The sequence below is a fragment of the Pteropus medius genome, unplaced genomic scaffold, assembly GCF_902729225.1.
Source record: "Pteropus medius unplaced genomic scaffold, Ma_sr-lr_union100, whole genome shotgun sequence".
Classification (NCBI taxonomy): Eukaryota; Metazoa; Chordata; class Mammalia; order Chiroptera; family Pteropodidae; genus Pteropus; species Pteropus medius.
Genome location: NW_024354550.1, coordinates 5,416,180 through 5,435,851, shown reverse-complemented (window position 1 = coordinate 5,435,851; position 19,672 = coordinate 5,416,180). Strand labels below are relative to the sequence as shown.

Here is a 19,672-nt window from a genome sequence, read left to right as displayed (position 1 = left end):
GCTTCATAAAATCTGTTATACTCAGAGGTAATAGTCAAAAAATAAAATTCGCCAATTAAAAGTAAAAATATATTTACTTTCATTAAAAAGTTGATGCCTTAAAAGAGAACAATATAAATTTGAAAAGGGTCATGTAGTCTTCATGTGAATTATAATATGTATATATGATATATATAGAGAATATATCTGAATGTATATATATATGAATATATAATACTTTTTATATAATTATATATGTAGCTATATAAAATACATATGAATATAATTATATATGTAGCTATATAAAATATATATGAATGTATAATACTTTTTATATAATTATGTATATATAAAAAGCTACATGGCTTTTATTAAAATTTGTTATTCACTCTTCTATTCTCAAAAAAATGTTATACATATGATCAAATATTTACTCTAGATTCAAAACTCACCTAATATTTTCAAGTTTTTTCTGCCCAAATCTCTTAATGATTTGATTTCACCCTATAACAACTTAGGTGGTGAATTCTTCTAGCAGTCAAGAATGTCACATGCAGTGACGAGTAGACTTTAGTGCTCAGTGAAGATTAAATAAATAACGTTGCATGTTGTTCTAGAAATCTAACTATAGGAGGTAACACACAGTGTAAATATATATATATATGCCTTACTGTTAAAGCGTACAGCTGAAACATTCAATTTTGTTAACCAATGTTGCCATAAAAAAATAAACTAAAAAGATACACATAAAATAAACAAAAATAAAGAAAAAATATAAAGTGATTTCATGTAGAATATTAGATATGAGGATACCTATTTTTGTTGTTCTAGCTGCCCTTCTCTGTTCCACAGGTAAATCTGTGGTGCATGTTTGTGTCTGAAGAATTTAAATAAAGGATACACAGGGAAAAAAAAATGAATAGGAAGATAGTGTGTAATGTTGCCCTGGAGGAATCCCTAATTTCTGCTATGTAAAAAAGCAAAACAAATTCAGCCAAATTTTCCTCTCAGATTATTGAAATGTATAAGTTTGCGTTTGATTCTTGATAGTTGCTTTTACAATATAAAGTTCTAATGTAGTAGTGTTCCATGATAAATGTTAAATCTCTAGCATATAAGAAAAATAGCAATACAGAATAGCAGGATTTTTTCCCTTCCTTCCAAGCATTCAAAAATATTTTTTTCACATTTTGAATAATCAAAGACTAACTGAAATAAAAATCAGTTTTTGCCTTCATAGGGTGAGTGGAAAGCAACCTGATGAGAGAATTTCTAGTCTGAAAGGTATTCATATATCTCCCCACTAATTAAAATCTTCCTTGTTCTACTTCTAGTGGTTAAGAAGAGACTTGAAATTAAGTAAGAAAAAGGGAATGCTGAGACCAAATTCTACCTGCTTTACAATTCTACTTAGGGTCAGTCTAGCTTTATTAAAATGCATGTCTCTTAAGATATGTAACTTATATCACATATTTATGTATAATCCAACATCATACTTGGGGTTTGAGATAAATAAAGTATCTTATGTTATAAATTAATTTAAATACTTATCCCAAAGGAGGCTTTTTGTTTATTTGCGGGGAAAAAAATTTGCTGTCATAAATTAACAATAAAGTGTTGAGATTACATAGACATTACTATGTAGTGAAAGAGTAGAAATGTTAGACTTATCTTGACAGTAAAATTACATTGTTTTTTTACTTGTGAAATTTGTGATTCCCAGAAAAAATTTTATGAAAACCAAAATATAAATAGAACCAGTACAAATAGTATATATTTTCTATAACTTTTATAACACACTTCAGAGAAAAATAACCCTATACGAAATCTCTGTGCTCTTAAAATGGGTGATTAGCTCATGAAGGAAATATCAGAAATTTAAACCTATAATACATACTTCATTAATCATTCCTATTTAAAATTTCCTTCTTCTCTAAGTTGTATAGGAACAAGAATATGAAAATTTTAACAGGTGGAGGATAGGATATTTATGGAGGAAAATGTGTAGAAAGTATGACCAAGTCAGATAGGCAATGCTAGGTACCTGTGGTTTCAATTTTCATTTGCTTCTCACCTAGAAGAAAGGAACAGCAGTTGCTGGAAGGCAAATTACTCGTTGAAAGTGAATCCATTCTGAGAGTCAGCCATCTATCAATTAAGTATAAAGGTTTTGAAAGGCTGCTCTCTGGCTTGGCCTTATTCCAAAATGTTTGAAGGGCATAGCACCTTCTGAGTTAGCAGTTCTTCTACAAGCAGATGGATATCAATTACCATGAGAAATGATAATAGGAAATGTACTATTCTTGTCAAGCTCAAAGACCAACAGAAATCTTCAAATTAAATCAATAGGTTTTGCAAAGAACTGTTAAAAATAGAAAAAAGGAAAAAAGCTTGTCTGATATAATTTTACTATAAGCACGAAACTACTAATTATAAAAGCTAGGTTATTCATAAGGAATGGGTGAATGAAGAAGCATGAAGGCAAAAGATGCTACACTCCAAATGTGTATATCTTAGAACTTTCCACTGAAGTGACTAGTATAGTCAATATTTTAATATTTTTACCAAAGTCAAACAAAGAGACAAACACAAAATGGTCCTTGAATTAAATCAATTCTTCCTTATGTTTTATCTGACTTATATGAGTGTGTCACGATAGTGAAGTGTACCATAGTAATTGATTAAACAGATGGGCTGATGGACAGTACCTTCAAGGAATGAAGGCAGAGGACTGGACTATAAATCAAGAAAGTAAATTAAAACATCATTAATGTTCAAGGCTCTATCACTCAGCAGTTATTGCCCAGCATCCCTTTCTTGGAAGAATCTCTCACTAGTGTAGTGATACAGCATAGAATGACAAAGAATAAGGAAGAATGAATCAGGAACCAATGAAAAATGAGAACAAGATGACAGCAGATCACACAGCATGAAAGCCCTCTTTCAATGAATATACTACACTACTTTCTCTAGCCTTGGGAATTTATTCTGACCAGTAACTATTAAACTTTATTTTATAAGTTACAAACATGGGCCACAATGTTATAATCACATGATTATATTTAAATTTTGTCAAATAACAAGCCAGCCAACCAAGTGGATACTACTTCTTCCATTTTGCACTATTTAAATACTCTCAGCTGTTTAGAAGCCTAAAAGCTATAGCAGCTTATAAGCTTAATAAGCAGTGAAATGTCTCTCAAAATCAGTTATTAAGATATTTATGCTTCTCATCAAGGCTATAGAAAATTGTCTCAAAAAATGCTAAAGTACTTGTAGGATGATGTTAAATTAATATTGTTCCCTTATAAATTCTAAAAAGTGTGAAATATTATGAGAGTTTCTTTTATGATCATTGTTAGAGAAAATTTTTAAATGAATTTTGATTAAAATTGTTATTAAATATAGCTTCAGTATTTAGTTCATTCTTTCAATTACTGACTTGATAATCTCTCTCTCTCTCTCTCTCTCTCTCTCTCTTTCTCTTTTCTCTCTCTCCCTCCCTCCCTCTCACCCTTGGAAATTTTTAAAGACCACAATTTTTTACATACTTATAATCCTATTTTGAATTCTAAGAAGAAAACTTTTTTTTTTTCCCCCCAATAGGTTGAATATCTAGGGCTTTCTCTTTCTGCTGCTGTTTCTTTTCCTTCTCCTTTTTCTTCCTTCTAAAATTCTGATTGGTCACCTTGAAATAGACATCTTATTTAAGTGACTAATAAATCCTTAATTTATGTCTCATCGGTTTTATTAATTTGTGTGAGTTTTTTTTGCTTGTTTTTATTTCAATCTGGAACATTTCCTATTGTAATCTGCATTTTGAAATACTAAATGCTATAGTTCATATCTTTCCTTTTTTTTTTCTGAGCATTTTAGTAAAGCTCTTGTCTAAATTCACTTCTCAAACAATAGCTTCATAGCATGCAAAGTCTGTGTGCAGGTATGTGTGTGTGTGTGTGTTTCTGTGTTTTGAAAAACTAGTTGAGAAAAATGGTTAAGTATCAATATGCACTCTTGTTACACTTCATTGGAGATATGAGCAAAAAGATTGCCTTACGGTCATAATATGACATTGTGAAGAGCAATACATTAAAACATGTCATTTATAATTGTATTCTACACAATAGATATTTAAAAGAAGTCAAAGAAAATCATTCCTTCTCTCTCTTGTTATTCCATTTCATTCCTTCTCTCATTTCATCAAACTCCTAAAGATAAGAGGTTTTCTTAGCTGGAAATAGTTTCTTACCAGCATAATTACTGAGTCCCTTTCTCTTCTTTCTTCGCCAATACAACCATATGCTAAAACCCATCAAAATTACCCAGCAGGCACCACCAATACCAGCTATAAAGGCTGGTTGCTTCACAACATCAGTGATTTGCTCAGTTATGCTGTTATTGTTTTCAGTGATGACAACTTCATTACGTCCCCCTATAGAAGAAACAATAGTTTTAGTAAACAGTAATACAAAAATAAACACAGCAATACATACATGGTACAACAAAGTCATAGAAAATTAGAAAATTCCTTTGAAAACAGGTAATTATTTGTCCTGAGGTTATCACAATTATTGATAAACATATTTTATAAGTTTCAGAAGAATGAAATTATGAGTTTGAAACATGGTTAAGAACATTGCATCCTTATGTTATGATTTATGTTATAAATTCAGAACTGCTTCTTGATTTATTGACTTATAAGTGATTAATAAAACAAATGCTAGGGATTAAAATAACAGCAATTTTTTTTCTCCAGTTAGGTAAAGAATGTTTTAATACAGTCTTGTTAAAAGAAAAAAAAAGCAACTGCAACATTCATCTCAAGGTATTTGCAAATTGTTTCTTCTATAGCACTGCCCAAATTCAAATGTTCATAATTCAAAAATTTATGTAGCTTGATACTGTCCTTACTATTGTGGCAAGAAAGTTATTTTGATCAATCATGTTTTGAATTTTCTGGAATGTGCTAAAAGTGCTGTATAAGACAATGAAATTATGAAAATATCCTTCATAAAAATTACTGTCATTAAAATGTCATGGAAAGATAAAATTCATATGTTCTCTTAAAGTATTTGAAATTAATTTGAACATCCACTTGAAAGTTGAATTCAAAAGACAACTTTAAAATTAATTCTAAGGCCTAAATAATTAAAACATACATTTAAGCCAGGACTAAGATTATTCAGAAGTAGTCATATTTTTGATAATTTTGACGTCTCGGGAATAATTAGGAAAGTCTTAATCCACATTTTTAAATAGTCTTAAAACTTTTGGAATCATAATATCACTGAAGAGCAATGATTTAAGTGCTTATTTAACAGATTAATAAATTTAGAAACTAAGAATTAAATGACATTTGATGTCAAAATTATATCTCAGTGATGACTGATTTAAGACTATTTAAAAATAAATTGTAATCAAAATATAAATAGCAAATCTCAGTATATTTCATTAAAAGAATATGTGATTTTAATTATTTTAATGATTATGGCACTGAAATGTATTAGAAAGAGCATGGACTTTGAAGTTTCACATTTGAATACTATTTTTGCCACTTACTAGCTAAGTAAACAATAAGCTTACATAAGGCAATTAATCTTTTTGAGTACCTGTTTCTCTTAATTATCAATAGTATTGTATATTTCATATATTTGAGAGGATCGTTTGAGATGATGTATGCAAAGAAGTTAATAGGAACATAGTAACTTGTGACTCAAAATTATGGTCAATTTAAGGCTAACGGTTACTTTAAGAGATGCTCAGATAACTTCAGGGGTGTAAGTTGTGAATTGTCTAGATGTGAAAGTCCTGCAAACCATAAGTTACTTGTTTACCACACTTTCTCTTTTTTTCCAGGGCAGAAAATTAGCTTATGTTTCCCAGACTCACTTATAGTTGAGTGCAACAAAGTGATTGGGTATTGACCAATGATGCATAGTCATAAGTGATGTGTACTCCTTCCAGATATGATCCATACACTGCTGTGCCAGAACTTGGAGGATGCTGAACCCGTAATAGATGTTAGAGCCATTGATTGAAAGTATCAAAGTTACCTAAATAACTGTAAGGAGTAGAAACACAATTCTCCATTCTGTTAACCCTTATTATAACTGGGTTATAAATAAGAAAAAAAAAAAAAACTTTTATTTTATTAATTCAATCGGAATCCAAGCTTATTTATTATAACTGCTAGTATTTTCTCATACATACTTATATTTTATTTCTGAAGTGTCCTTTGTGTTAAATTCTAGATTTAAAACCTAAATTAACTTATGGAGTAAACATGGCTCATATTCTCAATCTATCTGCCCTTGATTATTATTATATAAACATAGAGAAAATGTAATTAAAATAAGCTCATATTTTCAATATGAGAAAATTTCTCCTTCATTTTTGTAAAAGGTCCATAAAATGTAATATTTAATATAGTGCAATATTTATATTACCCTAGGCATATTACTATTTTTTATGCCGCTGGTATTTTTGAAACAATGTTGTTGGTTGGATTAATTAGAGAATAGACAAGGAATGCGTGTGACCTGTAATGCTGCATTGTTCTTGCAGACAAAAATATAATGAAATATAATGTCTTCCTCCCATTGGAGAGTAATGAAGAACAAAACTAATTTGTTGGAATAGAAATTAATTAGACACACCAGATTCAATTGTACCTATTATTGTGAAAGTTTGCAGCTGTTTCACATATTATTATCAATTATATAAGGTAAGTGTGAAATGGCCAAATGATTAAAGAAACAATAGCTATATTATTTAGCAATAGTACTAAACAAATTTGTCAATGTAAATTTGTTATAATGACATTCTGTGTGATGTTTATATATGTAAATGCATTTGGTTGCATTTGTGTGTCTGTAAATGTAACCACCAGAACTACAGATACTTTGATGTATAAGTCGTCTTACCAGTGGAAACTACAGACAAAAGAACAATATTACTTTTAAGTCCATGTAAGGCTGTTTATTATGCTGATACAATATTTTAACTAATGGTCTCTTAATGGAACTTTCTGGAATGAAATCTAAACAGAGAAAGAATAGATGAAACAGTACATAGTCTGGCATAAGACAAATTTAAAATTATCAGCTGTAAATTACATCAAATGCCAATACATGATTTAATTAAAGCAAAGGGGAAATTAGATAGAGCTTGAGTCACTTCAAGTGCTGTTTCCAGTACTGAATAGACAATAGGGAAAACATAAATTGAAACAGAAAAGGACGTAAGGCATCACTAAATCACTTTTTAACTAAGGAATAACAGTTGTGTAGATAAGGTTATCAGACAAGATCTTAAGGTAGATATGCAGGGGTAATTAAAGAAACAATTAAGGGTTCCTTTAGTACAATAGTAGATATTAAAAAGTAATAAATCTCTTGAGGACAAATAGCCTTTTCCTGGTTGAACCATGCTTGTGTGTGTGTGTGTGTGTGTGTGTGTGTGTGTGTGTGTGTGTGTATTTCAAGTGGTACAATATTCTATCTTCTGTTTACAACTTGGTTATTGCATATTCTAACCACTTGAATAGGAGATAAGAATATAATTTATTAGATTATTTTTTATTTCATTAAAAGAGTTGAAAAAAGTTGTATGATACACTAAACTATAAATTAAATACTACTCTTATTCATTTGAAGACAGTCTTTTTAAAAGAACACAAGAGTTAAGCAAAATTTTCTATTTGATTTAAAATAATATAAATTTCTTTATCTTTTGTTACTACACAATTGTTTAGTTTTTAACTGTTATGACATGAGCTTGGTGAAATGGTACTCCTGCAATTATTTACTTGCCTCTCAGTGTAATAAATACCTAAAATATGATGAAACAAATAGGTAGTCACTACAGAACAACAATAATAACAATGAAACTTTCCTATGCTTGAGAATTATATGTATTATTCAATAGTATAAACAATATGAAAGGAGAATATAAATATTTAGCAGTCTTACTTAGCTTTGAATTAAAAATACATATTTGATCAATCTATTTTATATATGTGCTAGAGAGATAGTGAAAAACAAAACTTTACTTATCCAAGAGCTCTTATAGAAAACTATGCCTTTTAAACATGTTTCATATATAGTTTTTTTTTTAATTAAAAGTGAATGGCTTATTCCTAAATATTATAAATAATATACACACACACATACATATATGTTAGTTAAATCCTTTTGGGTGTACCTGTATTTCTTTCTTATTCCAATTCATTTTAGAAACTCTCAGAAGGGCAAGATTATAGGTTTCCCTGAGGTTAAGAAATTAATTCGGTCTGTATGACTAATTAAGAAGGGAAAGGCAATTTAGAGGAAAGTTAATGCTCTAACTTTTTCTCTTTAATGCTTTTAATATATAAAAGAAAGAAAACTTGGAGAATTTTAAAAAATTACCATTATGACTGAATATTAAATCTTTTCATAAATTATATTTTTAATTGGAAACAAAGTTTCAAAAAGTGGCAGTATGTTTTGTATGCATCATTTCAAAAAATGAACAGAAAACAACAAATGGCATATTCATTTGTATCAAACTCAGTAAGTGTTTTTAAAATACATAGATTCAAAAAATGGCATGTTCATTTGTATCAAACTCAATAAGTGTTTTTAAAATATATAAATTCTAAGAAAAAATATTTTTAAAAAGTTAAAGACATTGACAAACAAATAAAGTAGGGAGAACTAAAGATTTTGCCTCTTGAAAGAAGAAAACAATAGGGAAGACTGCCATGTGAGGCTCTTTTTCTCCCTTAGAGATTTCAATCCATGCAGTGGTAGGCAGCTAGAATCCAAGCTGAAAACCTCAATCTTATCGATGTGATAAGTCAGAGGATAGGGTTCAGAGTTGTCGGAGTGACTGAAAATTAAAGAAGGAACCATGTGAAAGAGGGGGCCACAGGAGAGTGATATTCCTTTACCTGTATAAAACTCACACTCCCCACCTCCAATAATCTTAGCATAAACTCTAAACTGTGCATGCAGGATGATTCCAAGGATCTGGTAAAAAACAAAATCTAGAAGATTGAAAGTCTGAATAGCCTTTTTCAGCTGTTGCCTACTACAGCAAGATTGTGTTTGAAGTTTAATTTTCAACAAGTTAAGGGAGCTAGATAAACATATTAGGCTTTTCACTGAAATCTCAAGAGGGCTGTGCATTAGAAGTAAATATCAAACTGAAAATTTGTGCTAAGAATGAAGTCAAAAAATAAATACCTCCATATTAACAAAAGAAAAGATAAGCCAGCATAAGATCAAGATGATTAGTCAATAATGAAACTGTCTCTAGAACAAATTCAACACTCTTCAGAAGTTCACAAAATTTTATAGTATGTCATCTGCAGTGTTCAGTATACATTAAAAAAATTTACTTGGTCTGGAAAATGAACAACAATGAAATACTAAGAAAATATGATACAAGGTCGAGAGAAAAAGTAATCAATAGAAATAGACTATTAGATGACACAGATGGTGATATTAGGAAAAAAGGACTTTAAAACAGCTATTATAATATGTTCATGAATTATAATTAATAGTCAAAATAATTGACTATATTAAAAATTTTAGAGGAAAATGTAAAATGTAAAAGATAAATAGAAATTCTGGAAAGAAAATTGTATCATATGAAATGAATAATTCACTTGATATTTCCACTTCTGCCCATGAAAAAATAACAAGTGTAGGACATACAATCTCACCATAAACAAGTAGAAAACTAGGTAAAATATGTGAAACAAAAGAGCAGGATTATGAGAAAGGGAAAAAACAAGGGGAATGCTACAATTTTCATAGCTTTTTATCTGGAGACAATTTAAAGCAAAACCAATAATAATACTTTAGTTTGTGTATTTAATTTGTGGCATTTATTACATGTATAGAAGTAAAAAAATATAACAGTAGTAGGAAGATTGAGAGGAAGGAAAATGTAATTATATTTTCTAAGATCTTTTTATTATAGGCAAATTCTAGAGTAACCATTACAAAAAAAATGTACTTAACAATCTAATCATAACAATCTAATCATGAATGTAAAATATAATACAGAAAGTTTTTAAATTTATCTGAAAGAATTCAGGAAATAGGAAAATAGGAACAAAGTTAGATAAAAATAATTAGCAAGATACTAATTTTAAGCCCAAACCCATCAAGTGAATTGTATTAAGGATAATAGTCCTAATACTGCAATTAAAGGGAAAAAATTGTCATATAGGATAAAAAAGCAAGACCGAACAATATATAGTTAAAAAATAGAAGTATACATCAAATATAGACAAGAGTTAAAAGAAAAAGATAGAAAAAGCACAAACCAAGTTATAAGACAATATGGTTATACTAATATCAGATGAAGCAAATCTTAGGACAAAAATTTTGCTGGAGAATTTTACTAGGAAATTAGGTAAGGCATTTCCTAATTATAAAGATAAGTTCAGTTAAGAACTTATGTCAATCCTAAAATGTACTCACGTAAAGAAGAGTAGCAAAATAAAGAAAATAAAAACAAACTTATAGATAGAAAGGAGGAATGCACAAACTTGTAATTATAATACCTTTCCAAACTCTTTTTTATTAATTGAAAGAATAGACAGAATATCAGTAGGGGCCTTAATAAAACTAATAAAACTACCAACTAATTTGACCTAACATTTATAGAACATTCTACTCTAAAACAGAAAAATTCACATACTTTTCAAATGCACAGCAAACGTTCATTAAGAACAAATGCTGGAATATTAAAATAAATCTCTATATTTAAAAGACTAAATTCATACAAAATACATTCTCTGATCTCTGTACATTTAAATTAGAAGTCAGTAACAAAAAGCTATCTGGAAAATCCCAAAACATCAGGAAATTTAATAATATACTTCTAAATAACCTCTGCAAAAAAAAAACAAATCTTTAGGGAAAGTGGAAAGTATTTATAATGGTATAAAAACAAAACACATTAAAAGTTATGTTAAAATTATTAAATAAAAGTCATTAAATAGCATAATAAAAGATCTAAAGTTATAACATTTAGCTGAAAAAAATGCTTAAAAGAAAATTTATCACTTTAAGTGTTCATATTTAAAAGGAGATAGGTCCAAATTATAGATATATTTCTATCTTAAGAAGCAACATAAAAGTAAATAGAAGAAAAAAATAACAGAAACTGATTAATTAGAAATAAAATAAAACTAACAACACCAAAGGTTTTTACTTTGAAAAGATAAATAAAATTGATAACTTCTTATCAAGACTGATTAATATTGGAGAGAGAAGGAAGAGGGAAAGGGTAGAGGCATGAAAAAGAAGAGAGAAAAAGAAATAACATAAATCTTTGGTATGTAAGAATAAAAGAAGTGCCATTATAACAGATCTTGCACACATTACATTTAAGATTACAAACAAGTAGATATTGCAAATAATCATATGCTAATAAATTTAACAACTTAGATAATGAGAAATGTATTTTAAGAAGAATATAAGACCTGAAAAAACTCTTACAGAATATAGAGGAGAAAAGAATATTTCTCAATCTATTTTACAAAGCTAGCCACTCTGATTACAAAACCTGACAAAAGACATTAGAAAAAAAGGAAACTGTCAATCAATATTCTTCATGAACATAAATACAAAATTCTTTATCAAATGTTATCAAACCAGATCCACTAATATCTGTAAAACCGATAATATGTCCTGACCAAATGGGATTTATTCCAGGAATGAAAACATTATTTACCTTTGAAATCATTCAATAGAATTTACTATATTAATGCAAACAAGGAGAGAGAAAACAGATGATTATCTGAATGCACCCAGAAAAAGTATCTCATAACTATTACAATAAATGAGTGAAATTAGTAAGGTCATAAGATGAGAGCAATATATAAAATTAAATAGAATAGTTAAAAAAATTTATGAATCCACTTAAAAATAAAATATTCAGGAAAAAATTTAACATTAACGTGAAAAAAGTGTAAAAAATGAAATACTCAGAAAAAAGTTTAACACAACGTATGAAAGAGCATACCCTGAAAACTACAAAATATTGAGAAAAAATAAAAGTAATAATGGAGATGTACGTCATGTTTTTAGACAGAAAGCCTCACTATTAAAATGTTTAGTCTCTCCAATTTGATGTATAAATTTACTGCATTTTCAATCAACAATTCCAATATATATATATATATATATATTTTTTTAGAAACTGACAAAATGATTTGAAAAGCATATAGAAAAGCAGATCTGGGATAGCCAAAACAATTCTGCAGAAGAAAATAATGGAGTATTCACATTAACCTGATTTCATGAGCTATAGTAACCAAAGTAGTGGTTTGGCACATGGATAGACATATAAACAAATGAAACGACATAGGGAATCCAGGAATGGAGCCACATAAATTATTCACCGGAGAAAGGAAAGTTTTTCCATTAATGATGTCTGCACAATTTGATATATATTTGGAAGTAAATGTGTTTCAACCTTTAAACCACATGCAATTACTTGAAGATGAATTATAGACCTAAACATAAAAGCTAAAATTATAAAGCTTCTAGAAGAAAATATAAGAAAATATCTTCATTCTCTTGAGGTAGAGCACAATTCTTAGAAAGCACTAAACATGAAAGAAAAATTTGATAAATTATAATGTACAAAATTTTAAAACATTTGTTCATCAAAAGATACTATTAAGAAAATGAATAAAGAAGTCATAGACTAGGAGCGAACTATTTGAAACACAAATATATGACAAAATTTGTATCTTGAATGAATATGTAACTCCTCCTAATCAGTCACAGGAGACAAACAACACACTTTTAAAAAATTGAAGACTTGAAATTTTATAGAAAAAAAATGTGAATGGCCAAAAAGCGTATGAAAACCTACTCAACATCATTAGACATCAAAGGAAACTGAAATGTATTCTTTTACACTCATTAGAATGGCTAAAATTGCAGGCTGATGGCATCGAATTTTGGTGACAACGTTGAAATGTGAGAAGTCATATTCTTTGCTAGTGAGAGTATAAAAGTATACAATAATTTGAAAAAACTGTTTTTAAATCTCTTATAAATTCAATGTACATCATTATCGCCCAGAAATTTCATTTTTGGATAGTTCTCCAAAAGAAATAAAAACATATGTACTCAAAACAAATTTATACAAGAATGTTCATTCCATGAAGAGAAAAGCAGAGAAACAAAATATAACATATTCACACAAACAAACAGTGCTCAGAAACAAAATATAAGAATTGCATAATATATTCATGGGTGTATTTCAAAAACATTATGTATAGTGAAAGAAGCCAGACACAAAATATTGTATTCTGTATAATTCCATTTATACATATTTCAAGAATGGGCAAACATAATGCTTGGTGATAGGGAACAATTTTCTGAAATGATGATAATAAATTTTAATAGGGATTTTTTTCCTTTGGGATAGTATATTTGAATAACAAAGTTTCATTTGGCCTGTTTCTGGTTAAATTTTGACATTTTTCTGGCCAAGAGAAAAAATATAGATTTGAAACATGCTCTTTCTCCAGTAATTGCCTAATGTCCTATCATGTTTCAATAGTGTCAAAATTACTAATAAAACCATTGATTAGAAATAATTTTCAAACAAACTTTCAGCAGCTAAACTCTTAGTAATTATAATTTTAAGAAGTTTCTGGGAGTTTTAAGAGCATGAATAATTGTTAATCATTTCTGTAAGAAACATTTCCGTAAGAAACTAGACAACTAACCCATTTGACTATATGATGTTTACACCCTATTACTCATTACTGCATATCCACTGTTAGAATGTCAATGCAAAAAATAATCTACCTTGTTATCTGTTGACTCACTCTGAAACACAGACCATATAGATGGTACTCACCAATTATTATCGATTGTGGTTCACTTTTTACTCCAACCCCTGCACTGGTAGTAGCTGCAACCTCTACCCGGTATTGAACACCTGGGAATAATCCACTAATTATTACAGACCGAATGGCTGCATCCACAGTTTTGTTGATATGAAATCGCGTTTCATTCCCCAGACACCAGATCTACAGAAATGTAAAGTGAATAACAAAAGAAGATAAAATTATCTTTTCTGGTAATTAGATCAATGGAGTAAATATATTTTTTTAGTAGTGACCAATCTATTTCTGAGCCTTATAGAGGTATTTATAAATTATATTTTCTAAAGCCTAATCTTTACTGTTTATATGTGTGTGTGTGTGTATAAAAGGAAGAAAAAATAAGGAAAGCTAGATATGACATGTCCTTCATATCTGACAATCAACATTGAATGCTCATAACACAATAATTCCCTTAACACCTCTGGAAAGTGGTCCTTGGTTGAAAACAGCATTAGCACATGGATTAAAACACATAAATTCCTCATCTTAATTTACTTACCAAGATTTGTTATGCATATAATCTATTAAAAATATGGCGATTATGAGTTGTAACATTCAAAGTATATAGGTGTACATCTATGTAATTTATATTTCATTTAAGAAAATATTAAATTTACACAGAAGTAGTTAATACAAGTAATTGACTTAAGTTATAGGTATTGACTGAAATGAAATTAAAATGAATATTTACATTGACTGTAATAAATCTTAATATTGATCAAAACATATCTATACACACATACACATGAATGAGAAAAAAGTGGTAGAAAGTCTTTAAACACTGTTGTGAGGAAATCTGGGCCTTTACTTCAAGTAAGAATCAAATTTTGTCATGCTTCTTCCAGGATATGAAAATCTGTTACTGTAAAATGTGTTATAAAAAGAATTTTACTTATGTATACATATTTATATTCATATTATGTAGTATTTTATGATCTACATGTAGACACAAAAGTAGATGTACACAGTGCTTGTTTCTGAAACAGGTAAGTCCCTGACATGTTTTCTTTAAAATTATTCCTGTAAATTGTATACTTTTATTTACATTAGGATGCCTGTGTTACTAATGGAGGAATATTAAGCCCTTACCAAAATATATATTTTGTTACCAAAAGAGAAAAATCTCACATGAATGGGAAAGTTTATAAGTTATAATACAAATTATCATGTTGTCAAAAAACTTAATTTTTAAGTAGATGGAGGTTTAAGATATTTAGTCCCAAATGCTACAAAGGTAAAAGCCTAACATTATTAACACACACACACACACCACAGCAGATTATTCTTTGTTCTTAAAACAATGTACAAGTTCTAAGACTTGTAAAACTTTAGAATCTACATAATTAAACTATTGCAAAAGCACTTACTTTTATATTTCTTATGCACACATCTTTATAACGTGATGGGATTTATTTTAAATGCTTATGCACATTATGCTCATTTGCTTCAGTAAGTTAACCACTCACTTAAGAATATTATATTTTGAATTTATTATTTTTTCTTAGAAATAACGTAATTCAATCTGCAATGTTTTGAGTAAAATTATTCAGCTTAATTTCACATATCAGCTATTAGTTTCTGGGGAGAAGTAGGATGTCTAGTTTTCTATTCTAATAGATCTAGCATGTTATTGTCAAAATTCTATAAATATTTATTAACAGCAAAAAATCATAGTTTTAAAATTTTTATAAGATTTAATGAGGTTTTTACTCTCACATGTGGTCTAATTATATCACTTAATCAGATCTTATTTCTCAGTTCAACATTTGCTTCTTAAACATCAAATGATAGTGAAAAAAACAACGAATATATACTGTTTCTAAATAGTAACAAGTTCAATTGAAAAATGAGATAATCAACCATTTTTTGTAAGTCAGTTTTTTCAAAACATGTTTTTCCAATGGTTCCTTTTTTTCAAGTGGAATATTTTACAAAATCTCAATAAATTTATAAAAGCAGAACTTAGAATGGAAGTTGGTGCTGCCCGCTCTTCTATTCACACTCCAACTCTCTAAACCCCTGATCATCTTTTTCTGAGAACACAGTTTGAAAACACTGCCATAAAACCTGTTACATGGAAATTTAATAACGAAAAATACTCCACCGTTATGGTTTTCTTGTGCAACTGAGTTTGTGTTATCTGTGACCATGGAGTTAGGTTCTAATCCCCTATGCATTTGTTTCTTTTTACCTGTCACCCAAAGATATAAAAAAAAAAAATAATTTATACGCAAACTCCATAAGAGGGACACTAGAGATGTGCCTCACCCACGTGACACTGAGACTTCTTCAGGAATCTTTGTCAACTTTCCTTCTTTACTCAGGTCCTACCTTGTATTCTTGGATAATCCCATTCTGATGATCTGGAGGAGGAGGATCCCAGGAAACACTAATACTTGTGCTATTGTGGCTTCCAACTGTCAGCACAGTGACAGACTGTGGAGGGGCACTTGGGGCTGCAGAGAAAGTAATTAGAATAAATATAAACTATAAGTCTTGGTGTACATTAATGCTGCTTACAGAATATGAATATGAAGACAAGATGCATGAGGTTCTAGTTTCTAGTAATTCTAAATTTGCATATAGCATTCAAAAATGACAGTTTTTACAAAATGTCTTTTAAATATAATACATGGATTTAAAGCAAATATAACAGCTGTGGTAATATATACTCAATAAATTTAACAGCTAACATTCTAATGAGTGTTTTCTGTATACCCAGCAATGAAGTAAAGGTGAGATTTAATTCTCACAATAACCTCAGGAAGTAAAATCAACTCATCAGTTTTAAAAATAAGAAAACTAAAGCCTACAGTAAGAGACTAAGTCAAACAATAAGTCAAAATTCAAATCCAGGTATGTTTGATTCTAGAACTTTGAGTCTTTTAATTCTAATAGGCCCTCTTTCTGAAAACAAAGCAAAACAAAACAAAACAAAATAATGAAAACACAGTTATCAAAGATATTCTGAGAAGATGTATTCCTCATTATAGTTGAGTGGTGGCATTATTGACAATCTTTTTTTTCTTTTGGTTTGTGTTTAATAAATAAAAACAGAAATACAGCTATAAATTTCAGCAGAATACTTCTGTTTTCATATTGGGAAAATAATTGTTATAAATTGACCCATGATCTAAGATTTAAGATTTATTTTATATTTATGGGCAAGGTACTCTGAAGATATAAATGAAAACAGTTTATGTTGGGTCAAATGTGAAATGGACAGATTTTAATTTCCTATAGTTCTCTTCTTTTATGGTTTTTCATATAATCATACTGAGAAAAGGTGAGTGAGAAAAAATTTTCTAATTTTAGACTGTAGCATCTTCCATCCAGTATGTCTGAGAGCTAAAAAATACTAATTTTGCTGGAAAACATCAATTCTCAGTGAATCTCTGAGTTTAAACCAAAGGAAGGAAAATCAATACTAAAGTATTAACAGTTAAAAAAATTAAAGAATTTTGTGGTTAAAGGATTTTTATATAAAAAGGTCAATGCTGTCATAACTCTACACAGTTTAGCTCTTTGAAAATATGAACGATTGAACTGTAAAATATATTTTAAAAGCCTATCAATAGAATCTCCCATGTTTAGTGACTTTGTCATGACATAATTCACTGAGGTATAGCTGTATTTGCATGGAGATACAGAGCACACAAATACCACAATACCACTCTTTATTATTCCTCTGTGTGACAATATTGCTCTAAAATATGGCCTGATGACATAATCCAACCACTAGTCTATCAGTTTTGTAGTTGTTAAGTAGACTGCTTTGAAAAATAACTTTTGAGAACTGGTTTCTCATTTTCCTGCTGTTGGTTTGGAGAGAACACCATGCCTACTTCCGGACAGGACTATTTTTCCTGTGCTCAGTCTCTTTCTAAATATATGAAAGAATCCAAATCATCACTCATTGTTCCCAGATACAGGCCAGCTGAGTTCCATTTGTTAGCTTCAGAAAGCCACAGAAATTGGAGAGGAACATATACTAAATGGGGACAAAAGTCTAATCCAGAGGAAAAGTATAACTGCAGTGAAATTGCTTTTTAGAAGTACTCCTTAAATGTAGTATTCTGTATTAAATTTACCTACCCCATTCATTAGTACTTCAAATTGTCAATATAGAATAAAATTTAATGGTGGTAAAGATGTTATTACTATGGTTTAGTAATTTCTCTTTATATATTCTAAAAGCAGACTAATGACGCTTTTAAAAATATGTACTTCTTCCCATATCAGTGTATCACACTGTAAACCAATGTCAAGATAACATTTCACTGTTTTGCTTATTAAAAGATATGTATAATTTAAAGCTCTTTGGTCAAACATGAATATTAGCATGAACAACCTATATACATTTTCTTAAGGCTGCTTAATTTATATTAATTTATATTATTTATATTAATTATATTAATTATTTATATTAATTAATTTATAGAAAAAATATTTTTAAAGAAGGTTTTTATGGCAACTGTGTACATAAAATTAGTAGAAAAGCAGAAAAGGGTAGTATTTATTATACTTGGCATCTGACTTTTTTTTTATTTGATGATACAATTATAAGTCTAGTTAGGTGCAGGAGACACTAGTAAATTGATTGGTCACAATCTACATTTATTTCATGTTTATCACAAGTTGACTTTAAAGTATCTGTTGGCAAGAAAATTTCCGAAGGGGAGAGGAGGAGGGAATACTAAGAAGAAAGCTATTGCAAACATGCCACTGGCCTTCTGAATTAGAAATCATGAGTCAGACAGGAAGAAGCCACAGGGAAGGAGGCTTATAAAAGAAAATATTATGCTTTACTACAACAAAAAAAGAGGAATAACGGTGAACAGGCCATGCTCTTGAGTTTCTGGTAGCCTATCTTTCAATGAAGCAAAGTCAAATCCATGTAAAAAACAAAGGAAAATATTATAATCAAATTCCAGTGCATTGACAAACAATATTTAGGACAAATGTTTACCTAAGGAAAATTCAAATTACTTGAGTGTCTTTTTTTTTTTTTTCTTTTCAGTCTTCAGATTCTATGGAATTCTCAGAATATAAAGAGAAAATGACACTTCCTGGATTCATTTTTATATTCTCTTGCTACTCTTCTAAGGAAGATGATAAACTAGACCTTCAACAGAAATTGGTTTGTTTTATTATAGTTTAAGTTTGGTTTCTTTTAGAACTCTGAATACTGACCTTCTTCAGTAGTCCGAACTGTTTTAGATTCACTATCCATTCCTTGGAACTCATTAAAATATGGTCGAACTTTAATTTCATAAGTCACTCCCTTTTTCAGATTGACTAAGACAGCATTTCGCTCAGTTGGGACTTTGGCATCTAAATTCTGCCATGTTGACACAGTCTGCAGGCCTGAAGTCTGACGATACATCACCCGGTAGCCTTGAATAAACTGGGGCTGGCGGTCAACCTGAAAAACATGGCAAAAGCTTTTGAAACCAAATGAAAGTATTTTAGACATCACAATGGAACCATCCTGATTTCTCCTGTCCCTATTTCAGTCATCATCAACTACCGTCTGAGTGATGCCATGGCTTTCTCATTAATCTCCCTGCTTCTTATATCTTATTCCAATCCTGAGTTCACACTGCTCCTATATTATTATTCCCAAAATGAAGAGTGGGACAACTTTCTTGTTTAAAAGACTTCATGGTACCTAAGATAACTATTTAATTCAAATTCTTTGGATTAGCATGAAGGCCTGTCAAGACCTAGACCTGTCAATTTTTCTAGTTTCATTTGTTATCAGTTTGTCATTTTCCTATATTC

The 19,672-nt window shown here is 29.5% G+C and overlaps 1 protein-coding gene across 4 annotated transcripts in view; it reads right to left on the bottom strand.

The window, feature by feature from the left end:
- The window catches only part of ROBO2 (roundabout guidance receptor 2), a 547,754-nt gene that overhangs the window by 56,904 nt on the left and 471,178 nt on the right, over positions 1-19,672 (bottom strand). For all 4 annotated transcript variants that reach the window (XM_039855108.1, XM_039855109.1, XM_039855110.1 and 1 more), the window contains exons 15-18: positions 19,082-19,313; positions 16,220-16,344; positions 13,861-14,032; positions 4,229-4,411 (exon numbers count right to left, since the gene is read on the bottom strand). In XM_039855108.1, the coding sequence (XP_039711042.1) occupies positions 4,229-4,411; positions 13,861-14,032; positions 16,220-16,344; positions 19,082-19,313 (712 nt within the window). The remainder of the gene's footprint in view (positions 1-4,228; positions 4,412-13,860; positions 14,033-16,219; positions 16,345-19,081; positions 19,314-19,672) is intronic.